General features: G+C 57.0%; 1 protein-coding gene and 1 long non-coding RNA gene across 5 annotated transcripts in view; both read right to left on the bottom strand.

Moving 5' to 3' along the window:
• LOC144945833 (neogenin-like) overlaps nucleotides 1-19,145 on the bottom strand; it is a 99,641-nt gene that overhangs the window by 60,147 nt on the left and 20,349 nt on the right. For all 4 annotated transcript variants that reach the window (XM_078874383.1, XM_078874386.1, XM_078874385.1 and 1 more), the window contains exon 2: nucleotides 4,119-4,502. In XM_078874383.1, coding sequence (XP_078730509.1) covers nucleotides 4,119-4,502 — 384 coding nt within the window. The remainder of the gene's footprint in view (nucleotides 1-4,118; nucleotides 4,503-19,145) is intronic.
• Nucleotides 4,859-19,145, bottom strand: part of LOC144946015 (uncharacterized) — a 30,210-nt gene continuing 15,923 nt past the window's right edge. The window contains exon 3 of the long non-coding RNA XR_013639736.1: nucleotides 4,859-5,052. This is a non-coding gene — a long non-coding RNA (uncharacterized LOC144946015). The remainder of the gene's footprint in view (nucleotides 5,053-19,145) is intronic.

Genomic DNA, 19,145 nt, shown 5'->3' with positions numbered 1-19,145 from the left:
CCGATTGCAATCTGCAAAGATCGAAAAGTCACGAATACCGCGGGATACCTAGGCCGGCGCGGCAACGCTCGGCAATGCTCTTGGGACGAACGGTCGCTCTCACCAAGTCGGCGTTGCGGGCCGCCTGACCAGTTTCCTGCCACGCGGCGTCCCAGCGCCTCGGCGCTCATCTTGGTGGACATTCCACAACCCCTCCTGACTCTTTAACAAGGTGGGGGTGGGGTGGGGGGTAGATATTGACGAGCGGGACGCTCGCGAGGGAGACCCTCCTCCGGGACGCTGCCTCGCAACGGCGAGCAGGGGACCCGTCGTCGCCCTCATTGTCGGCGTTGTCGGCGTCGCCATGGTTACTCGGCGGGGCCTTGCGATGGTGGCCTGGGCCCAAAGGAAGCGCCGTGCCAGCTCCACCAGCGCCAGACGGTGGGGGGAGAAGCCTCACCCCCACATAATAATTTTATTATTAACTGCGAACGTCGCGTTTTGAGTGTTCATGCGCACAGGGTGGGAGTTTGTCGGAAACCGAGCGTCTCATAAAGTCACGGTGGCTAGGAGATGTTAACTACCTCGCCTGGTATACAGGAGGTCGTGGGTTCAATCCTGACCCTGACGCCTGCTGTATATTTGGAGTTTGGGTGTCTCTCTCTCATCATCATCACTGTGGCTATGAGATGTTAACTACCTTGCCTGGTATACAGGGGGTCGTGGGTTCAATCCTGACCCTGACGATTGTATACTTGGAGTTTGCGTGTCTCTCTCTCTTCCCGTGGTCGTTATAAACACGCGTTTCGAGTATTTGGCTGCGACAAATCTCCACGTGATTGTGCTATCATTTGTGAGGTCGCTTCTGAAAGAGAGCTACATAAGCTCAGTGGGGCCTTGTATGGTAAAATAAAAACAGTTTGTAGTTTGTTTGTTTGAGTTGCACTGCACCTGCCCTGCACCCACCACTTCCTCCTCCTCCCCATTGTTATCATTGAGGATAACGACCTCCGTGCCGAGGTTTGACGATTTACAATAGAGGTCTCGCACGACTCGCGCGTTCAAATTGTGCACCCCGTGCAAATCCCGCCACAATTAGCCACGCGACCGACTGCGTGTTTCCCGGAAGTGAAACGTAAACGCCGCCACGCTCGCCTCTTTGCTCACTCGCCGAAATGGAAGCCGCCCGCTGGGCGACCGCACGTCGAAGAATCCTCCGCCTCCACGGCAAGTCAATCCCGCACGGCACCGCACCACACCGCCAACTGCAGGACGTGACCTTTCACCTGCCGCACTCACAGACCCCCATCAGCTCTATCGGCAACGTTTTTTTGTTCAACTTTCCCTGCAATGATTATGCAAGCTGCCTTTATTGCTCCTTTCAGGGCCCACGTGTTTCTGCTGCACCCTCCCTCGGCTGTGCCCGGGATTATTATTTTACGATCCCCACGTTGTGCCCTCCCCCCCTCCCCCAGAGCTGCAGAGCGGAGCGGCCCCTCTGCGGGACAAAGGCAGCACTCGGCAGCGGCCAGTCCGCTCTCCTTCTCATCGCCGCACACCCGACTCCCCTTCTCCACAAGTCAGCGTGGCGCGGAAAGCTCGTGCTGGGCCGCCTGACTGCTAGCAGCGGATAGGTCCCGCGGCTTCTCTGGGTGCCTTCGCTGGCCTCTGCGCATCCACTCCACGACCTCCCTGGCCGCCTCCAAACATCCCGCACCGACGTCGACTCGCGCCCGGCGGCTTTGCCCGACTATTGCTCCCCGCGCTCCCTCCTCCCGCTCGCTCTGCTCTCCCAACCTCAGTTGACAGCGCAGCCAGCGGTGGCTGCCCTCGACTGGGCGGTTTGAACGCCCCGATCGGGGGAACACGGCGCCTCGCGAGCCGGCGCCCCGTGCCGATCGTCGCGGCCGCCGCTCCGCTCGTAGCGCCGGGATGCCGCCCCTCCAGCCGCCCGGCCCATCCCCCTCCGACGTCGCCACCGCCGCCCGTCGCTCCGCCGCCACGCGGGGCTGGCGGGGAGATTCTCTCGAGCGTGCGCTCCCTGTTCTGTTTGGCACGCGCAGACCAATCGCGGCTCCGTCAAGCGCTTACGCGACGCTCCGCTGCTCGACTCCGATTCCCCTTTGACCGCCCCGCCTGGGGCGTCTGTCGATCAACCTTTGCTTTTTGTGGGTTTAGTTTCTTGCCCACCCCGCACCTCCGATTAGCACGGTTAGCTACGTACGGTGCAAAAAAAGTTCAACATACGTACATTGGTGTGAGGCAAAGGTGGCCGAGTGTGGTCCTGGTCACACCGTGTTTTATATGCACCACTGCCGGCCTTCACAGCTGCTGTTTGCTAACAGCACTTGCCCCAACAGCGTGTGTAGGCTCCTCGGCGGGTCTTTGTCTTCGTGTCAGGTTGAGGCTCTTGAGCGATATTTTGCTTGGCAGTGAAAAGCACGGAGAGATGATTGCTTGGGATTGCGGCGAGAGTCATAGAGGCAAACGTGGAGCAGAGAACAAACTCCGGTAAATTCGGTTTTCTACCTTGGTTTGCCGAGTGAATGCCGCCCTCTAACAAACAAGTTCGGGGGCGGCAAGCCACGTGGCTAGAAGAGATAATGGTGGCCGGTGTGCGAGAGTCTTGAAAGAGCGGCAGACGGGAGGGGTGGGGAATGCGGGGCCAAGAGCACGCCCACCACGGAGATGGAGTGATGGAATTAGCATTGTGCAGGTGTGCGATGCACATTGTTACATCGCAGGAGTGTGAGAGATGATGACGGATTGGAGGGGTGGGCGGGGGAGGTTGATCATGGCTGATGCTGATGATGATGAATTTGTAATTCTAAAGAAGGCCGGGGTGACGGGGCTGTCCGGACGAGGGCAGCGGTGAATCCGAACGCCCCGCTAACCAACGGGTGTCATTTACACGGCAGCGCACGCGTGCGCGGTGGGGGCCCGCGGGCGATATCGACCGCTCGCGCCCCCTCCCTGGTCTGCAGAATAAGATTAATTATCCGCCAATACAATCAGACGTCATTACCGCAGCTCGGCAGACGGGCGCGGGTGGCACCGACACACGCTGTAAAGCGCGAGGAAATTAACTCATCGATTCTGTTTACACGGATCCGGCGACGCGTTGCCGGCGGCCGGCACCGTGTCCGAACGCGGCACCTGCCGGACGCGGTGCCTGGCTTTGACACCGAGCCGAGGCCGATGGGCGAGCCCAAAACTATCTCCCCCAGCCCCTTCTCTAAAAACCCCAGCAGCAGCGAGTTTGGGCTTCTGTTCAGGTTCGTTACTTTGTGCAGGGCTCTCGTCAAACAAAAACCAAAGCAAAAGGAGAAAGACCTCTTGTGTTTGTCCATCGTTGGCAAAATGCGAGCAACCGGATATTTGTGCCGTCGGCGTTCATTACGGGCGACGAGACCGGCCGCGCTGCATTGCGTCGCCCGACCGTGGCCGTGCAATGCAACAATGCGCGAGGGAAGGAGCGGCACAAGACGCGCGTGAAGACACCATCGCTTGGCACGCGCTGCCGCAGAGTTTAACCGCTCTCCACAGTCTCGAGGTGTGAGCTAATGCAATCAAAACTCCGCCCCCGCCCCCCCGCAATGTTTACCGAGAAGGCAATTACCTGCGCGCAAGTGCTCGAGGCTTCACGAAAGGGCAACCGGGGGCATGGGGAACGACTGCGCTCGTGTTCTCTCGCCCCTCGTTCCTTCCCCCGCGCTCTCGGTGGCTGCTCGAGTTGCCGTGACGCGGTCACCGTGTCGTCCGTTCAGCAACACATCGTGACGTTGTGACTAATGTGACTCGTAAAACTAAATGATAGTTTAATTCCTGAAAAAATATGAATTTAATTCACATTTAATCAACATTCTAAGAAAATAACGATTACACACACACACAATTACAGCCACACAAAGACAAAATTACAACCAAAATGACCCTCATATGGAACTGCACACCCAACGCAATGACACACACGTGTGGATAGTGCAAACTTGCTCGTCCATGCTCGTGCATGCTCATAAGTGGCCCTGTCTGCCTGTGCCCGTGCGTGCCCATGTGCCCGTGTGTGCCCGTGCGTGCCCGTGCGTGCTCATGTGCTCATGTGCCCATGCGTGCCCGTGCGTGCCCGTGCGTGCTCGTACCGGCGATGGAGAGCCGGGCAGCGCGGCTCACGATGGTGCCGATGCCAGGAGCCGTGGCAACGCACTCGTAGCGGCCTTCGTCCGAGCGGCTGCCCCTCCCGTGCTGCACGGAGCGCAGCAGCAGTGCGCCGCTCGCCAGCACCACCCTGCGCTCCTCCTGCTGCTGCTGCTCACCCTCGGCCTGCAGCGGTAGCGCCAGGAAGACCCCGTCGCGCTTCCACTCCACGCGCACGGCGGGCCCCACGTCGTCCTCGCCGGCGGTGCCCGGCGCTCGCTCCGGCCGCGCCGAGCAGTTGAGCCGAGCCGAGGAGGCACGCACCGCCACGGTGTCCGAGGGCTCCGTGACGAAGCGCAGCGCGGTGGCGAATCCCGGCGCCGCCGAGCCTGCGGGAAGGACGCGAGCGCGCCTGCGGTCAGACACCGGGGGCCATCGTCGCCACGCCGTCCACACGGCGGCCGAGCGAGATTCCTGCGCCAATTAAAAGCACGCGACGCTGCCCGTCACCGCACTTTTGAAACAACGGGGCAACGTTTCTTGAATCTCAGCGCCCTGACCACGCATCAGCCCAGCCACCCAGAGACGCTCGCGGTCAGAGAGCCTCCATGCGTCGCGTCACGCTCACGCCCGGCCAGAGTCACGCCACGCGGGACCGTGCGCAGTAACAACGGTCATCGACATTGGCACCTCAAACTTCAAACTCACCGCGCCCCCCCTCGCCTCTGCCTCCCCGGTGCTGTGCTTCACCATCCCCCTCCGCCACTCATTCTCCCGCTTCTGTCTGAGGATCAAGCGTGGCGGCCAGCGGCCTCGCTCGGGCAGCACTCGGGCAGCACTCGGGCGGCTCGCGCGCGTTGCGTTCACGGGGAGGAAGCGACTGCCGCTCGAGCCGACAGACCCTCGATGCATTGGCGGCGGCGTCGAACCCGAGGGCAGCTGGCAAAGCAGGTGAGGGGACGGCAGAGGCAATGGGCAGTGGGCCGTGTCGGCACACATTCGTAGAGGACGGAGAACATTTAAAAAATCATCGGCCAAGCCACCGATGCTGCTACCGCACCTCGCCGCTAGCGACGCTGTCTGCCCTGACGGTCTCCCAGCGCAAAGCGAATGACGTCCCAGAGCTCGAGCTCGTCCGAGTTTCCGATACCGGCTCGTGCAACGGAGCCACAGCCCAGTTCCCCATCTTGCGTCGTTAAAAAAAAAACAGCTATATTTACAGAATGTTCCGGGTATTTGAGAGATCTCTATTTTCTTTACATCGTCGCCACGGTACAGACACCGAATTGATGGCACTTTCGGCACTATTCACCTTGGGGAGGCGGGGGGGGGGGCTCGCTTTCCCATCTCGGTGTCGACCAAGTGCGAGCGTTTCATTAACATCCGTCCATGCTTTCAGATGCGCTTTTTTCCTGCTCTGCATTAAAATTAAACATTGCAAATATTGTTTAAACAATTAAGCTACTGCTAATAAAGCGTTGTCGGTGGTGCCTTGTGCGCACAGATCGCCCCTGCGAGCCCAGCCTTCCGCGAAACGTGTTGCACCAAATCAACACGACTAATACAAACGAATGTATTCACAATCGAGGGATGTACGCACAGTGGCAGGAGGCAGCCCAGACAATTAGGGTCCCGTTGTGAGACCGTGAAATCCCTGGATCTACGAGCGCAGCCTAATGAGCGACAATTAACATCCGGCACGTCCCCGTCGATTCACCCACAATTCTCGGCGGCGGACACAAAAACGACCGCGGTCGCAACGTTACCGACTCTCGCGTCCAGGGGGGACGTCGGGAAGGTGCGTGCTTCAGTTGTATTCCCGTTAAATGCACCCTTTGATTGATTCTATAGCCAGCGGGCACAATCCCCCTTCTCACCACCCTCGTCCCGGCCTAGTGGGCAGGTCAGAGAGGCTTCCTTCCGATCCGAGGATGACAATTTAGTTTCTCCTCGGCACCACCGTTAACGGAGGGGAAACGCGCGTGTGTAGTGTCGGCACGGGCCCCGATCGTCCACGCCGCATCGTCCGCTTGCACGGCAACTCGCGTACCGATCGTGCAGAGCAGCCCGACCCAGCCAGCGCGGAGGCAAAATCTACACCGTCACGGAAAAGGTCAGCCGACCGACGGCACGTGCAAGGCCAAACTTTGAAAAGGTTAACGGCGGCCAACTCCACGGATGAGCACCACCGCGAATTAAACTGTCACTGCGCGTTCAAGAATTAATGAGACCCAAGTTCCACTGTCTCTGAACGACCAGGTGGAGACATCCTGCCAGGCAAAAACGCTCGTCGGCTGACATCCTCATTGAATTCTGGACATGGAGAGTGTTATTCACTTGAGGGCGAATATTTAAAGACATAATGAGGGAACAATGGCCTCTATATCGCATCGCAAACGTGCTCGCACAGAACCCTTTGTTATCGTGCCGCATTCATCACAAACGCCTGGGGCTCTTGGAGTGAATAAACAAAGTCGATGAACTGACAGCGTCTGTGACAGCCGGTGCCTGTGAGCGCGCGCGTGTACGTGTTCGCGCGTGTGTATGTATATTGAACTTCTTTCGCACCAGACGTAGCCAACCATCCTCATCGGAGGTGCGGGGGAAGGACAACTAACTGAACACAACAACAAGCAGTTCCAAAGAAGCGAGTTGTGTCAATCTAGATGGTGATTTAAAAGTGCACAGCTGCTAGTGGCTTCCTAATAACGGAAGGAAAGAGCGTTCTGGGCGGCCGCAGTAGGGCATGGCGCTCTGATCAAGACTCGGGACGGAGGTCTGCGAAATGAACCCGGAGCGGGGCGCGTCGCAGCGACACACACACGCCGGCCCCGACGTGCCCCGGCCAACTTCGCATGACCGGGCCTCGCGCGGGAGGACGATAGCGGGGTGGTCGCACCGACACCCGGCCACGCACGCGAGCGGTGTGCCCGCCGCAAGCACGGAACGCCCCAGCCCCCGCGTCCGCCACCACCCGACCGGGACGACGGACCGATTGTTAAACCGCCGTGCCGTCCGGCGCGAGCGCACGCGTCCGGCCGGGGTGCCGGCTCCCGGTACCCGCCGGGTGCCGTAAACCCTCGAAACAACACCGCGGGCCGCCGTGCGCCAACCGTGTATCGGACAAGCAAGACGCTACTTCCGTGCTCTGAGAGCTTTTTTAAGATGCGCGAGGGCCTTCGCGACCAACACCGTCGTTCATAATGGGTTGTTTTTATTGTGGTTCGGATCGCACAAGTACACAGTGTGTCGTAAACCCTTCTCCACCCGACACCGCTAATTCATAAAGTTGTCACGTGAACCCCCCCCCCCCCCCCGTGAAGCTCTCGCAGTATCCATGCGCATCGATCCAGGACGAAGCTTAACCCTGGGGAAGGCTGGGCCGAGTGGAGCGGGCGTGATTTAGGGGCGAGCGCCACAGCGATGCATACGCACACACGCGCACCCTCCATTAAAAGGCCCAAACGCCCAGGTGCCCCCCACCCCACCGCCACCCTGCCACTCTGCCGAGGTTTTATCACCGTGGGCCTAGAGGGGTTTTAGGGGCGCAGAGAGAGAGGAAATGGCAGGGTCGGCTGTCTATAAAGGGTTTAGGTCGATGCTGCACTTTGGCGTGCGCACACACGGGCGCGCGAAAAAGACGCAGATTGCCCCGTTAATTGTTCAAGGCGTTTCGGGATAAGCGCCGCTCCTAACGGGCGCCTGCCGAGGCTGCCCACTGCACGGGGAGGAGCGGCGTGGGCAGCGTTCGCACCGGGGCAGCCGTCGTCCAGCCAGCGCTGATGCTGACACGCCACCAGGTGCTTCGCCTTAGGCCGAGTCAACCTAAGGAAGGCCCGGTCGGTCAAGGTCCAATAACAATCCCGCCTCGTGCTATTAAACCCGGGGCCACGAGATACGCGGCACCGCCGGTGAACAACGCACCACTGCTCCCCCCTTGCATGCAATGCGCTATACGCACACAAAGACAAAGATCCCCCGTGTAGCCTTAACAGACTGTTGGGGCAAATGCTGTTAGCGAGCGGCACCTATAGAGGCCGGCACGGCACACACCGCACCAGGTACGTATTGGCTGCTGAGTCAACCTAGGGGAGGCCCAGATCGGATTCTGATAATCGCCACTCGTGTAGACCGTGAGCGGCAATCGAACTCAGGTCACCAGGTTTGCATCGTGGAGTGCTAACCGCTGCACCACCGCTCTCCGCAGAAAGAGAAAGACAAGCACACACACGCGTGTGTGTGCGTGTGTGTGTGTGCGTGTGTATGTAAAAGACCACGTGTGTATGTGTGTGCGTGTGTATGTAAAAGACCACGTGTGTATGTGCCCACCCGCACAGGAAAAGCAGCTTGGGAAACGTGTGTAAACACAGTGGGCTAGGGGACACCCCAAGGTGTACAATCATATAGGGAGGAATCGTGTGCTAATGTTGTAAGGGATAAATTAATTGCCGTTGCGGACAGCCTTACGTCGCTTTGTTTACCATCATTAGCAGCTAACCTCGTGAGCCGACGATCTCGAGCATCACGACCCGCGTGCCTCTTCGCCGTTTCATTTAAATTGCACGGCGCTTCCTCCAGATAAGGGCCGCTCGGTTTTCTTGCGCGAGGAGAGGGAGGAGAGGGAGGAGGGCGAGGGAGGGCGAGGAGTAGGGAGGAGGGCGAGGAGGGTGAGGAGAGGGAGGAGAGGGGAGAGGGAGGAGGGTGAGGAGAGGGAGGACGAAGAGAAGGAGGAGAGGGAGGAGGGCGAGGGAGGGCGAGGAGAGGTAGGAGAGGGAGGAGAGGGAGGGAGGGAGGGAGGGAGGGAGGGAGGGAGAGGGAGGAGGGTGAGGAGAGGGAGGAGAGGGGAGAGGGAGGAGAGGGGAGAGGGAGGAGAGGGAGGAGGGTGAGGAGAGGGAGGAGAGGGGAGAGGGAGGAGAGGGGAGAGGGAGGAGAGGGAGGAGGGTGAGGAGAGGGAGGAGAGGGGAGAGGGAGGAGAGGGAGGAGGGTGAGGAGAGGGAGGAGAGGGGAGAGGGAGGAGAGGGAGGAGGACGAAGAGAAGGAGGAGAGGGAGGAGGGCGAGGGAGGGCGAGGAGAGGTAGGAGAGGGAGAAGAGGGAGGAGGGCGAGGAGAGGGAGGGAGGGAGGAGGGTGAGAAGGGCTGCGTGCAGAACGAGAGAGAGCCGAGAGAGTGAGTGAGCGAGAGGTGGGGGTTTACATAAACCAAAGTTATTATTAAAAAAAAATACGAAATGATGAACGAAGCAAAGTGCCGACTACACCGAGCATCTTCTTGTTTCCACTGATCGTAAAAAAGAGAGAGGAGGGCGAGGGAGGGAGGGAGGAGGGAGAGGAGGGCGAGGGAGGGAGGAGGGCGAGGGAGGGAGGGAGGAGAGGAGGGCGAGGAGAGGGAGGGAGCGCCGCCCGTGACAGCCGCCTGATGAAAGGCTTGCGGCTCACCCTGCAATTTGAGCCGATTACCCCTTCAACTGCAGGGGAAGCAGGCGGAGGAGGAAAGCCCTGGCCAGCTCGAAAATACCTCGGAGGCTGCCTGCAAAGGCTTCCTCTCTGCTGGGCCGAACAGGTTCGGTTTACAAAACCTTTTGTAGTCATAAAGGTGATTAATGGACAATGGGGCCCATAAACGATCACCTGGAGCGAAGCGGGGTGGTGGGGAGAAACCCCACCACTCCGCCCAGGTAAAGCACACCGCTTCCCACACTGCTGTGCCACAGCACTCGCGGGCAGGCGGCTCGGGCGTCACCGCCATCGGAGGCACGGGGAGAGGGGGCGACCCCCCCCCCCCCCCCGGGAACTGTGGCAGATGCTTGCAACTTTTTGTTCACGAAGCACCACGTGATTTTTTGTTCCATTTTTTTTGTTCGATTTTTTTTCATACCAAAAATATTCAAACTTACCGGCGCTTCCGCGAGTCGTCAAGATGTCTTGGGCATGCGAACGTATTTGAGGGCTTTCTGCTCCGCGGGTTGGGACCGCTCGCCCTCGCGAGCAGTGGGCTCTTTACTGCAGCCTCGCACCCCTTTGGATTCTCAGTCGGGAAAATAAATTGCATTTCGATGATTTACCTTCTCAAAACTAAATCTGGCCATGTCTGGCACCCCCAGAAAGGGCATCTCGCACCCCCATATAGGGGTGCAGTGCACCCCGGGTGAAGAACCACTCCTCTAGAGCAGCGGAGACGGAGGCGGAGTGGTGAACGGCGACCGGTCGGGAGGAGATTAATTGCGGCTGCGTAAAGCTGGACGGATGTGCACGAGTCCTTTGTCCAGCAGTGGAATGAGCATGGCGAGCGGTATCAATTACTCCGCCCGGCTGTGAGCAATCCTGGAAGGTCAGAAGGCCCTCTTCCCTCAATGCATCACGATGCTAATTTAAAATCCATACGAGCCAATAAGGCGCGGAATGGTGGTGGAGCGGTTATAGCACCCTGCACAATCAACCCGGTCAGCCGAGTTCGATTCCCGGCCATGGCTAAGTGATTTCTGAAGCAGCACCCGGGCTTCTTCCCATTCGCCAACCCACACTGACCAGCATGGTGAAGTATGGTCAACCAACCCCCACAACCGGGAAGGCTTGGGCAAAACGTCGTCCAGCAGTGGAAGAACAGAGGGAGGTGTAAATGATTGTTATCACGAAATGCGTGACCAACTTCTATAGACAGTACTTGAGTTTGCCAAAATCAGATTATATTATCCATGGACAGAATTTGCCTCCAAACAGAATTCTATCCCCACATTGTCTATTTGTCCCCTGGCCAGAACGAGTAGAGGACCAGCGACGATAAATTCAAAGCACCTCTTCTTGCGAAATCGGGAGATCAATGTTTAAATCGCACGCCGATTGAAATGCAAGATCCCAGTAATAAATGTGTCACGCACAACATCACACATGAGTCCCTGTGTTCATTCATTAACCCGACGAACACGTGGTAATGGTTCTTCTCAATTAGTGACCCAGACAGTCAGGCGATTTGAACACACATAAATTATCTTCAACATCTTATCATCTACTCCACGCTCATCATCAGCCACGATCAATCCACTGCTGGAAGAAAAGGCTCCCCAATCTACCCCCTGCGTTCCACCAACTGCACCGAATCGGACTCAAAATAAAGAAATAAGCACAGAGCATTGCCGGCCCTGTGTGTGTGTGAGCACAGAGCCATAAAATTGCGGCTTCAAGAGCTCTGCGAACAATTCACAGTCAACGCACTCGCGCCGGAGTTGAAATTTACAGTCGCAGCAATAAACACAGACGCAATTACTTCAAATCAAATAAACACGGTCCACAAAACGTAAATCGAGGGCCCGCTAGTACCAAAGCCGTCTTTGGCGGTCGGGGCTCTGTGACATCCGTCAAGAAGAGCTTCACAGCTCATCGAATTCCTCCAGTCTAAAGAAAGATTGCGTGAAGGTGGCGCCGTGAACACGTCCTAGCAAAACACAGCCCCATATCGGAGCAGCGCCGCTGTTCACGTCCGTGGCCCGTGCCATGCCGTCATTGTTATTGACGGGCGTTCAGAGAGCCGTGCGGGTTAAGGGAAAGGCGATCGTGTTTTGTGAACCCCGTGGATGTCAGCTCCCGCAACACGACCCCACCTCCCAGCGCGTGGAGCAGAACTTCGGACAACTATTATAATTATTTATTCACCAGGTAAGGTGAGCTATACAGCTCTTTTTCAGAAGCGACCTGGCTATCAAAAATGATAGCTCAACAAAGTGGCTTATCAATGTGGACATTAATAGCAGCCAAATACTCTCACCGCGTGATGTGGATTCTAAATTGTGGAGGGGACCCAAATAAAAATCCACGCGAGCACGGGGAGAGAGAGAGAGACACACGCAAACTCAAAATATACAGCAGCAGGCGTCAGGGTCGGGATCGAACCCACGACCTCCTGCACACCCGGCGAGGGAGTTAACATCTCATAGCCACCGTGATGATGAGAGAGAGACACGCAAACTCAAAATATACAGCAGCAGGCGTCAGGGTCGGGATCGAACCCATGACCTCCTGCACACCCGGCGAGGGAGTTAACATCTCCTAGCCACCGTGATGATGATGAGAGAGAGACACGCAAACTCAAAATATACAGCAGCAGGCATCAGGGTCGGGATCGAACCCACGACCTCCTGCACACCCGGCGAGGGAGTTAACATCTCCTAGCCACCGTGCCGTGACCCTGACACACGCCGAGAGATGCACCGCAGCTCAACCGCGAAAAGCCATGCGGCAGAACCCACGACTTGCTAAAATGTACTTTTAAAATGTCTCAAGGCAGCCCTGGTGAACTCAGGACACGAGGGAATAATAATGCAGATGCGCTTCTGTGGCCGTCTGGAACGCACTCTTCCGATATTATTAGTAAGCCACTGGAGCTATGCACTTTTAAATCATCTAGATTGAAAACTAATTTCCTTAGATCTGCTTTTTTTGTGTTTAGTTTGTGGTCCTTCCCCGCACCTCTGCTACGTGCAGTCGGCTACGTACGATGCGAAAGACCGCCCCCCTCAGTCCCGCTGGATTGCGAGCAGAGCTAAACGCCAGTCAGCTCCTGGAGATGATTGGCTTTGTTGCGATCCCCTGCGCCGGAACACGGTGCACTGTACGGCATCCTCGGTTCATTCCATCACAGACGCGGCGCAGTCTCTGCTTCCTCTCCGTAAGGTCACTCGGCCCCGGCTTGGAGCTGGATAACGATCAGTGCGACGGGGAGCTATGAGGGCTTCCCTGCAAATCTCAACGAAGTAGATTTTTGCTTTAGTCCTATTTTTCGCGTGCACCGTTCGCTTGTCTAATCTCACCGTTCCTCGCCTTCTCGACAGCCGCCACTTATTTTTGACTTTCGGGGCTGCTCGCTAGTTTAAATAAGCATTCCTTCCAAAAGTAAATGAGAAATGAGCTCTCTCTCTCGTTGGAAGCGTGAAGGAGGAGCCTGCGCTCTTGTTTACCCAAAGCCCAAGATGGAAATCATCCCCGCAAGACGAAGACATTTGGTGAAGACAGGAGGGAGAACAATAAAGCAAATGCCTCCACGAACGAACATCGACAGCCCAGACACAAAGCGCAACAATGGACAGAAGAGGTTTGTCTTGGAGGCAAAAGACCACCGACGACTCCCAACAAGCCAAACAGGTAACACGAGCGGATTATTAACTCAAGTTACAGGGGTCCAAGCAAGTGTGACAAAGCCACAAACCAATTCCCATTCCAATTTCCACTGGTACGTGGATCAAAGAAATTACTCCAGACACCTGTGTATGGCAGCAAGAGCAGTTCACGCGATGGGGGAGGGAGGGGGGGAGGGAGGGAGGGAGGGAGGGAGAGGAGGAGGAGGGGGAGGGAGAGAGAGGGGGGGGAAGAGGGAGGGAGAAGAGGGAGGGAGGCGGTGTCGGAGCGCTCGGCCTGCACCGATTGACGCTTCTGGCGAGGCTCCGACAGGAAGGGGCCAGCTGGCTGACTGGCTGGCTCCGATCGGCGTGAGCAAGTCCGAGACGCTCGGCGCTCCTGAAATCGTCGAGGGAATCCCTCCATGGAGGTGACGACGTTCACCGTAGAGCGTTGGAGGTCCTCAGCGCACTCTTGTGACAACTTTTGCAAAGCGTCGACACAAATATCGGGATGTTATCATGAAGAAGAAAAAAAAATACCCCTAAAAAAAAACCCCATACCATGAAACTGGAATTAGCCAAACATCCCAATTATTTTAAATTTTCCTGCAAATTATTCGATTGGGAACGCACGCAGCAGCAGCAGCAGCAACATCGTCCCCGCCTGCTGCAACAACTTGGCAGGAAATTCCGAAAGAAAGTGATAATGATGACGAATTAAGACGAGAACTTCCAAGCCACTGGCCCCAGGTTTGAGCATAAATGAAGCCACTCTTTTTTTAAATAAATGAATAAAATCAATGCGACGTAGCCGTTGAGTGCTGAGGAGAATGCGATCTTTACCAAGTCCTCCTCCTTCTACTGCGGCCGGTGTCCCCGGCTGGCGTGACACCGGCGATCGCAACCAAAACTGTGCCACAATCCTTTCCGCTTCGCCGTTCCCGTCGAGATGCGGCAACGCACCTGCCTCTACGTGCGTACGCACGCACGGATAACTTCTTTCGCACCGTACGTAGCCAACCGCACGTAGCAGAGGTGCGGGGAAGGACCACAAACTAAACACAAAAAAAGCAGATCTAAAGAAATTTGTTTTTAACTAGATGATTTAAAAGTGCATAGCTCCAGTGGCTTCCAAATAATATCGGAAGAGTGCGTTCCAGACGGCCACAGCAGCGCATCAGCAGACAAAAGCCGCTGCTGCGAGAGGATGACCGGAGTTCGCGTGATGATGGTTTATGCTCCTTGACGTGACCAGCCAAGATATTGTGGCTCGTTTGTGGCAAGCACTTTGTGTGTAATGAGTGCAGATTTAGATTTAAACATTTCCGTTTTTGGTTCTTCCGATCTCTAAAGGACAATTTTGGATGATCTTCGGATAATTATCATCGCGTGTTAATGAGCGGCAGAGTGGACACGAAGTGGTGATGCTCGTTGCCTCGCAAACAAGAAGTTCTCCTGCGTTCGAATCCTGACTGGTTTCGTCAGGGTTCGCTGGTTTCCCCCCATAGCTCAAACAAAAATCCATGCGAAACAATGTCAACTGGCATTGCCGAAAACTTCCCAGCGCAAACAAAAAATGTCCTGCAAAAATTACTCAACCGGGGTCGCGCACGGTGCAGTTGTGGGGGTGCGTGTGCGCGCGGTGTGTGGGCACGGAGGGCAGGGACGGGCAGGGTCGGGGTGGCTGGGTGCCCAGCCCACAGGGTTATCATACCCAAGTGATAATACCGTAATGGGTTGTTTTATTCTCACATTCCTGCCTCGCCTGATAAGCCCCCTTCCTTTCAACTCAGGGCTCTACTATTTATCTTGGCCGGTGTGAGGTTTACGTTTAACTCCAGACAGATGTGGGGAATTCTAACCTTTCCCAATCCGAGTGACCCTGTTGGGAACGAGTCACAGGCTGCGCTCACTCAAGAGTTGACCGCGTCGCCGCGGCGGAACGAGCGGTGGAGCGGCGAGGGGGTCCAGTGGCTCGCGCGCTGCGGCCAACGATCGCCGACCGCGGCTAATGTCAGTGGCGGGTGAGATCCGAACCTGTCCCCTGGGTCATCTCCCCATTCGCTTATCCACAACACCGAGCGGCATAGGGGAGCCGTCATCCGGCAGCGAGATGGCACAGCGCTGCAAAAATCAGCACGATTACGCTGTACCACCAGAACGAACTGTTCGTGCAGCAGCTAGACAAACGATCCTACGAACGCATGTACGGTGAACTTCTTTCGCACCGTACGTAGCCAACCCTGCTAGTCGGAGGTGCGCGGGAGGGACAAACAAAACACAACGAGCAGTTCTTAACAAGCGTTTTCAATGTATATGATGATTTAAAAAGTGCCTAGCTCCAGCGGCTTCCAAATATTTGCTAGTATCATCTACTGTGGCGAATAAGGATTCGCTTGTGTCATCTGGCATCGCGTTTTAGTTTGCCTTTATCAATCGTTGTCCTGCGCACGTGGTTGAGCGAAACCTGAGATGGCCCCGCTGTGTGTCGGGATGATCATTACCACGTGGCCGGTGCCGAAGCGACGGCCGCGTTGCGTGACCCTTGCCGAGTTCATGGGCGAGGCGTGCGCAACGCTCGACTCGCCAGTCGGGTTTCTTTTATTTGAAACTTCCAAGGCAGGCGAGAGAAGAACTCATCCCAGATTCGTGGTAATTTGCGGTATTTATTTACCGTGTAACGGTCGTTTTCGCACACTCAATCACCGCAGTTACCTGTGCGGCTAGCCTTCAACTATTTAGAAACATCGTCATCACTGAAATACAATAATAGAAACGAATGAGAAAAACGAGTCCCTTCGATTCAACGATAACGAGTCACAACACAACCGATCACTTCCGCTCCCCTGCGTTAGCCGTGCGGGCGACACGGAGGGCGTTTGTGCTTCGCAAACGGGCTCTGCCTTGCTCCCGTCGCCTCCTCTGGGCAGGGATTCGCAGACGTACGTAGCCAACCGTAGCTAATTGAAGGTGCGGGGAAACCACGACAGACGCGATTGACACCCTTCTCTCTGGCACACTCCTGGCTGCAGCTACTGATGCAGCTGGTCTGCAACGCTCTTCCTTCCGATATTAGGAAGCCACTGAAAGCTCTCCACTTGGAAATAATCGAGATTGAAAACTCATTTCTTTAGAACCGATTTTTCGTGTTGAGTTAGTTGTCCTCCCCCCGCACCTCCGATTATCACGGTTGGCTACGTACGGTACGACAGAAGTTCATCGTACTTCCTTACACACATTGCGTCCGTCACTTGATCTCAACGCACGTCGACCGAGCACGAGTGCTGTCTCTCTCCCTCTGAGCTGCCTTTGCGCCACACGGTGTGGAGGTACAAGATTACATCATCATATTTTTTTTTTGTTCGCCGTGAAAACGAAGCCTTTTGGACATATCTGCCTCGGCAGGTCTCGGGGACGGTCTCCGAGCCGGCTCACGTGCTCAATGCCGTATTGAGCGCCGCAAACGCACACTCGCAAACCGCTGCATGGGCCCGGGCGATCCTGTGAGTCTCCCAGCTATCCACCCCGCGGCCCTCTCTGTCGCGCGTGAACCTGTGGGCAACGGGATTTTCTGTGGCCGACTGCGATTGAAGGACACGACCAAAACCATTGCAACAACGCGGCTTTGCCCTGCGAGGCACGCGCACACCTGGACTGCACATCGGGCCTACTGCACCGTGTGTTCAAAGCTTCGTGAATGACTAAAAAGCATTGAGAGTCATGGTCAGGAGAGATCTAGAACATCTCTGTGATGTCTCTATTTGCTATGGACTTGTTCCTGCCCATATAAAGGCACTGCACTCTGGACCATAACTTTAAAGTCTTTCTTTTTTCTCACTTAGGAATAATTCATCTTTACCCCCCCACCCCAGAAGCGCATTTTCGCTGCGCGGGGCCCTTTGTTTTTGGATCGGTCGGTCGGTCTCTTACGAGCAAGGCCCACCGAGCCAAGAAGCTCCTTCTGCAACGGCGACGCGGCCCGACGCGGCCCAACACGGCCGATTACGGCAACGAACCGTTCATAAGCGCCGCGGACATCTCACGGACGACGTCCCCCCCGGACCGGCGATGTCGCGCCGCAAGCTTCGAGGGGCCTCTACTCCGTGGCCTCTCGGCTCCCGGGAGGAGGCCGAACCGTGGCCGCTTTTGCTTGGCGCAGGAAACGAGGACGGCGCCGGTTCGCCGGAGCGAAGGGGCGGGGTGGGGGTGGACCCGTTTAATCTCCCGCGGCACGGCGCGCCCAGGCTCGCCGCACATGCGGCGAGAGAAATGACCACAGGAAGAAGAGGCGGCCAGTGCCGAATAAATCTTATTCGCGTTACAGAGCAGCCGAGCGAGCGAGTAATTACATGAGAATGGACACGGGAGGACGTAACGAGCGGGGCTGGCGCGGGAAGGGAAGCGGGGCGGAGTGGGGAGGGGACAGGGCGGGGGGGGCACCCTCCACAGTAACGATTACGCGAGCCCCCCCCAAAAGCGTACGCGCCGCACCCATTCACCGCCCGTTCGTCCTTGCGCACGAAGCGACCGTTTGCCGGATCTTTCCACGAATAACAAAAATAAATAGGTACCTGTAAGCGGCCGTCGGGGCTTCGGAAAACATTGCCATTTAATAATCGTGTGCGCTAAACACTGGCGGCCACTTTCCACCCCGGGGGCGGAATATTAATCGTGTGCTACTTACTAAGCAACGCTTCGCAAACTCTATTAAGTCAGTGCCCTGTGGCGATCGGCGTGCGCAGTGAAATGGATACAACGCAAAGCGCTGGCGCTGCCCAGCTCCCCCAACCAGGCCCAGCCCGGCCCAGCCCGGCCCGGCGGTCCGCGGCTCCGGAGGACGTTTGCTTTGTCCTACAAAGGAGGAAAAAGTCATCAAAATATCCATTTCCTGCAATGCAGGAAACTGTTGGGGCTTATCCCCAATGATCCTCGGAAACGGCGATTACGCTGCCGCGAGAAACTTCCCGCCGCACTGCGGCCGCCCCCCGCGGGATCTGCCGCGTTTTACCGGCACGCACGTCGCACCACCGCCCCTCTAGACGAACCAACGGAGCCCGCGGGCGCGGAGGCGCGAGACGGGCACGGCGTCATCCGCACAAGCGGAACAGCCCCACCACCGCTACAGCTTCTCTCTACCATGACCGCCACCACTACATCCACAACATCCACCGCTTTAATATCCACCCACCACTTTCTCTCTACCACCACCACTGCTACATCCACAAAATCCACCGCTTTAATATCCACCACACACCTTCTCTTTACCACAACCACCACTATCTCTCGACCACTACCGCCACCGCCACCTTTTCCGTACCACCACCATCTTCGACAACACGCGAGCAACGCAGTGGAGGCTCGGGGGAGCGAGCCCCCTAACAATCCCGTGAACTCTTAGCGGTAAACCGCGGCGCGCTGCTCTTTGAGACACGGTGGGCGGTGGGCAGGGGTGGGGGGGGCAGCTCGGCTGCACAGGCCCCCGCGTGGCACCACAACGGCCGCCTTTGTGTCCGGGCGCGAACCAACGGGACTCAGCCGGGAGGGGCCGCCTACCCCCCAACGCCCCCAGCCCCGCCCCTCCTCCACCGCCGCCGCCAACCTCCCTGCCACCCATTGTGTTTGCTCATTGAGTGGCTCAGCTGGAAGCCAAGGGCCTTGCTTTCTCCCGCGTGGTGGGGGGGGGGGGTTATCGCGAGCACAAAGACCTGGGGGGGGGGGGCGCCGCTTCACGCTAAATTGTGTCCCCCCCCCACCCACGCACACTCTGACCCCCAGCCACCCCCTCTGCTCCACGACGCGATAACTTTACGATCAGCCACCTCCACCCACCCCCACCCACGCCCCAACAAGAAACTAAATATTTGACTTACTAAGTACCCGCATTAGGTGATTAATAGACTTCGGCTCTCGGCGGTTCAATGCCCGT

This window comes from Lampetra fluviatilis, chromosome 39, assembly GCF_964198595.1.
Source record: "Lampetra fluviatilis chromosome 39, kcLamFluv1.1, whole genome shotgun sequence".
Classification (NCBI taxonomy): Eukaryota; Metazoa; Chordata; class Hyperoartia; order Petromyzontiformes; family Petromyzontidae; genus Lampetra; species Lampetra fluviatilis.
This window is presented reverse-complemented; position numbering and strand designations above follow the sequence as displayed.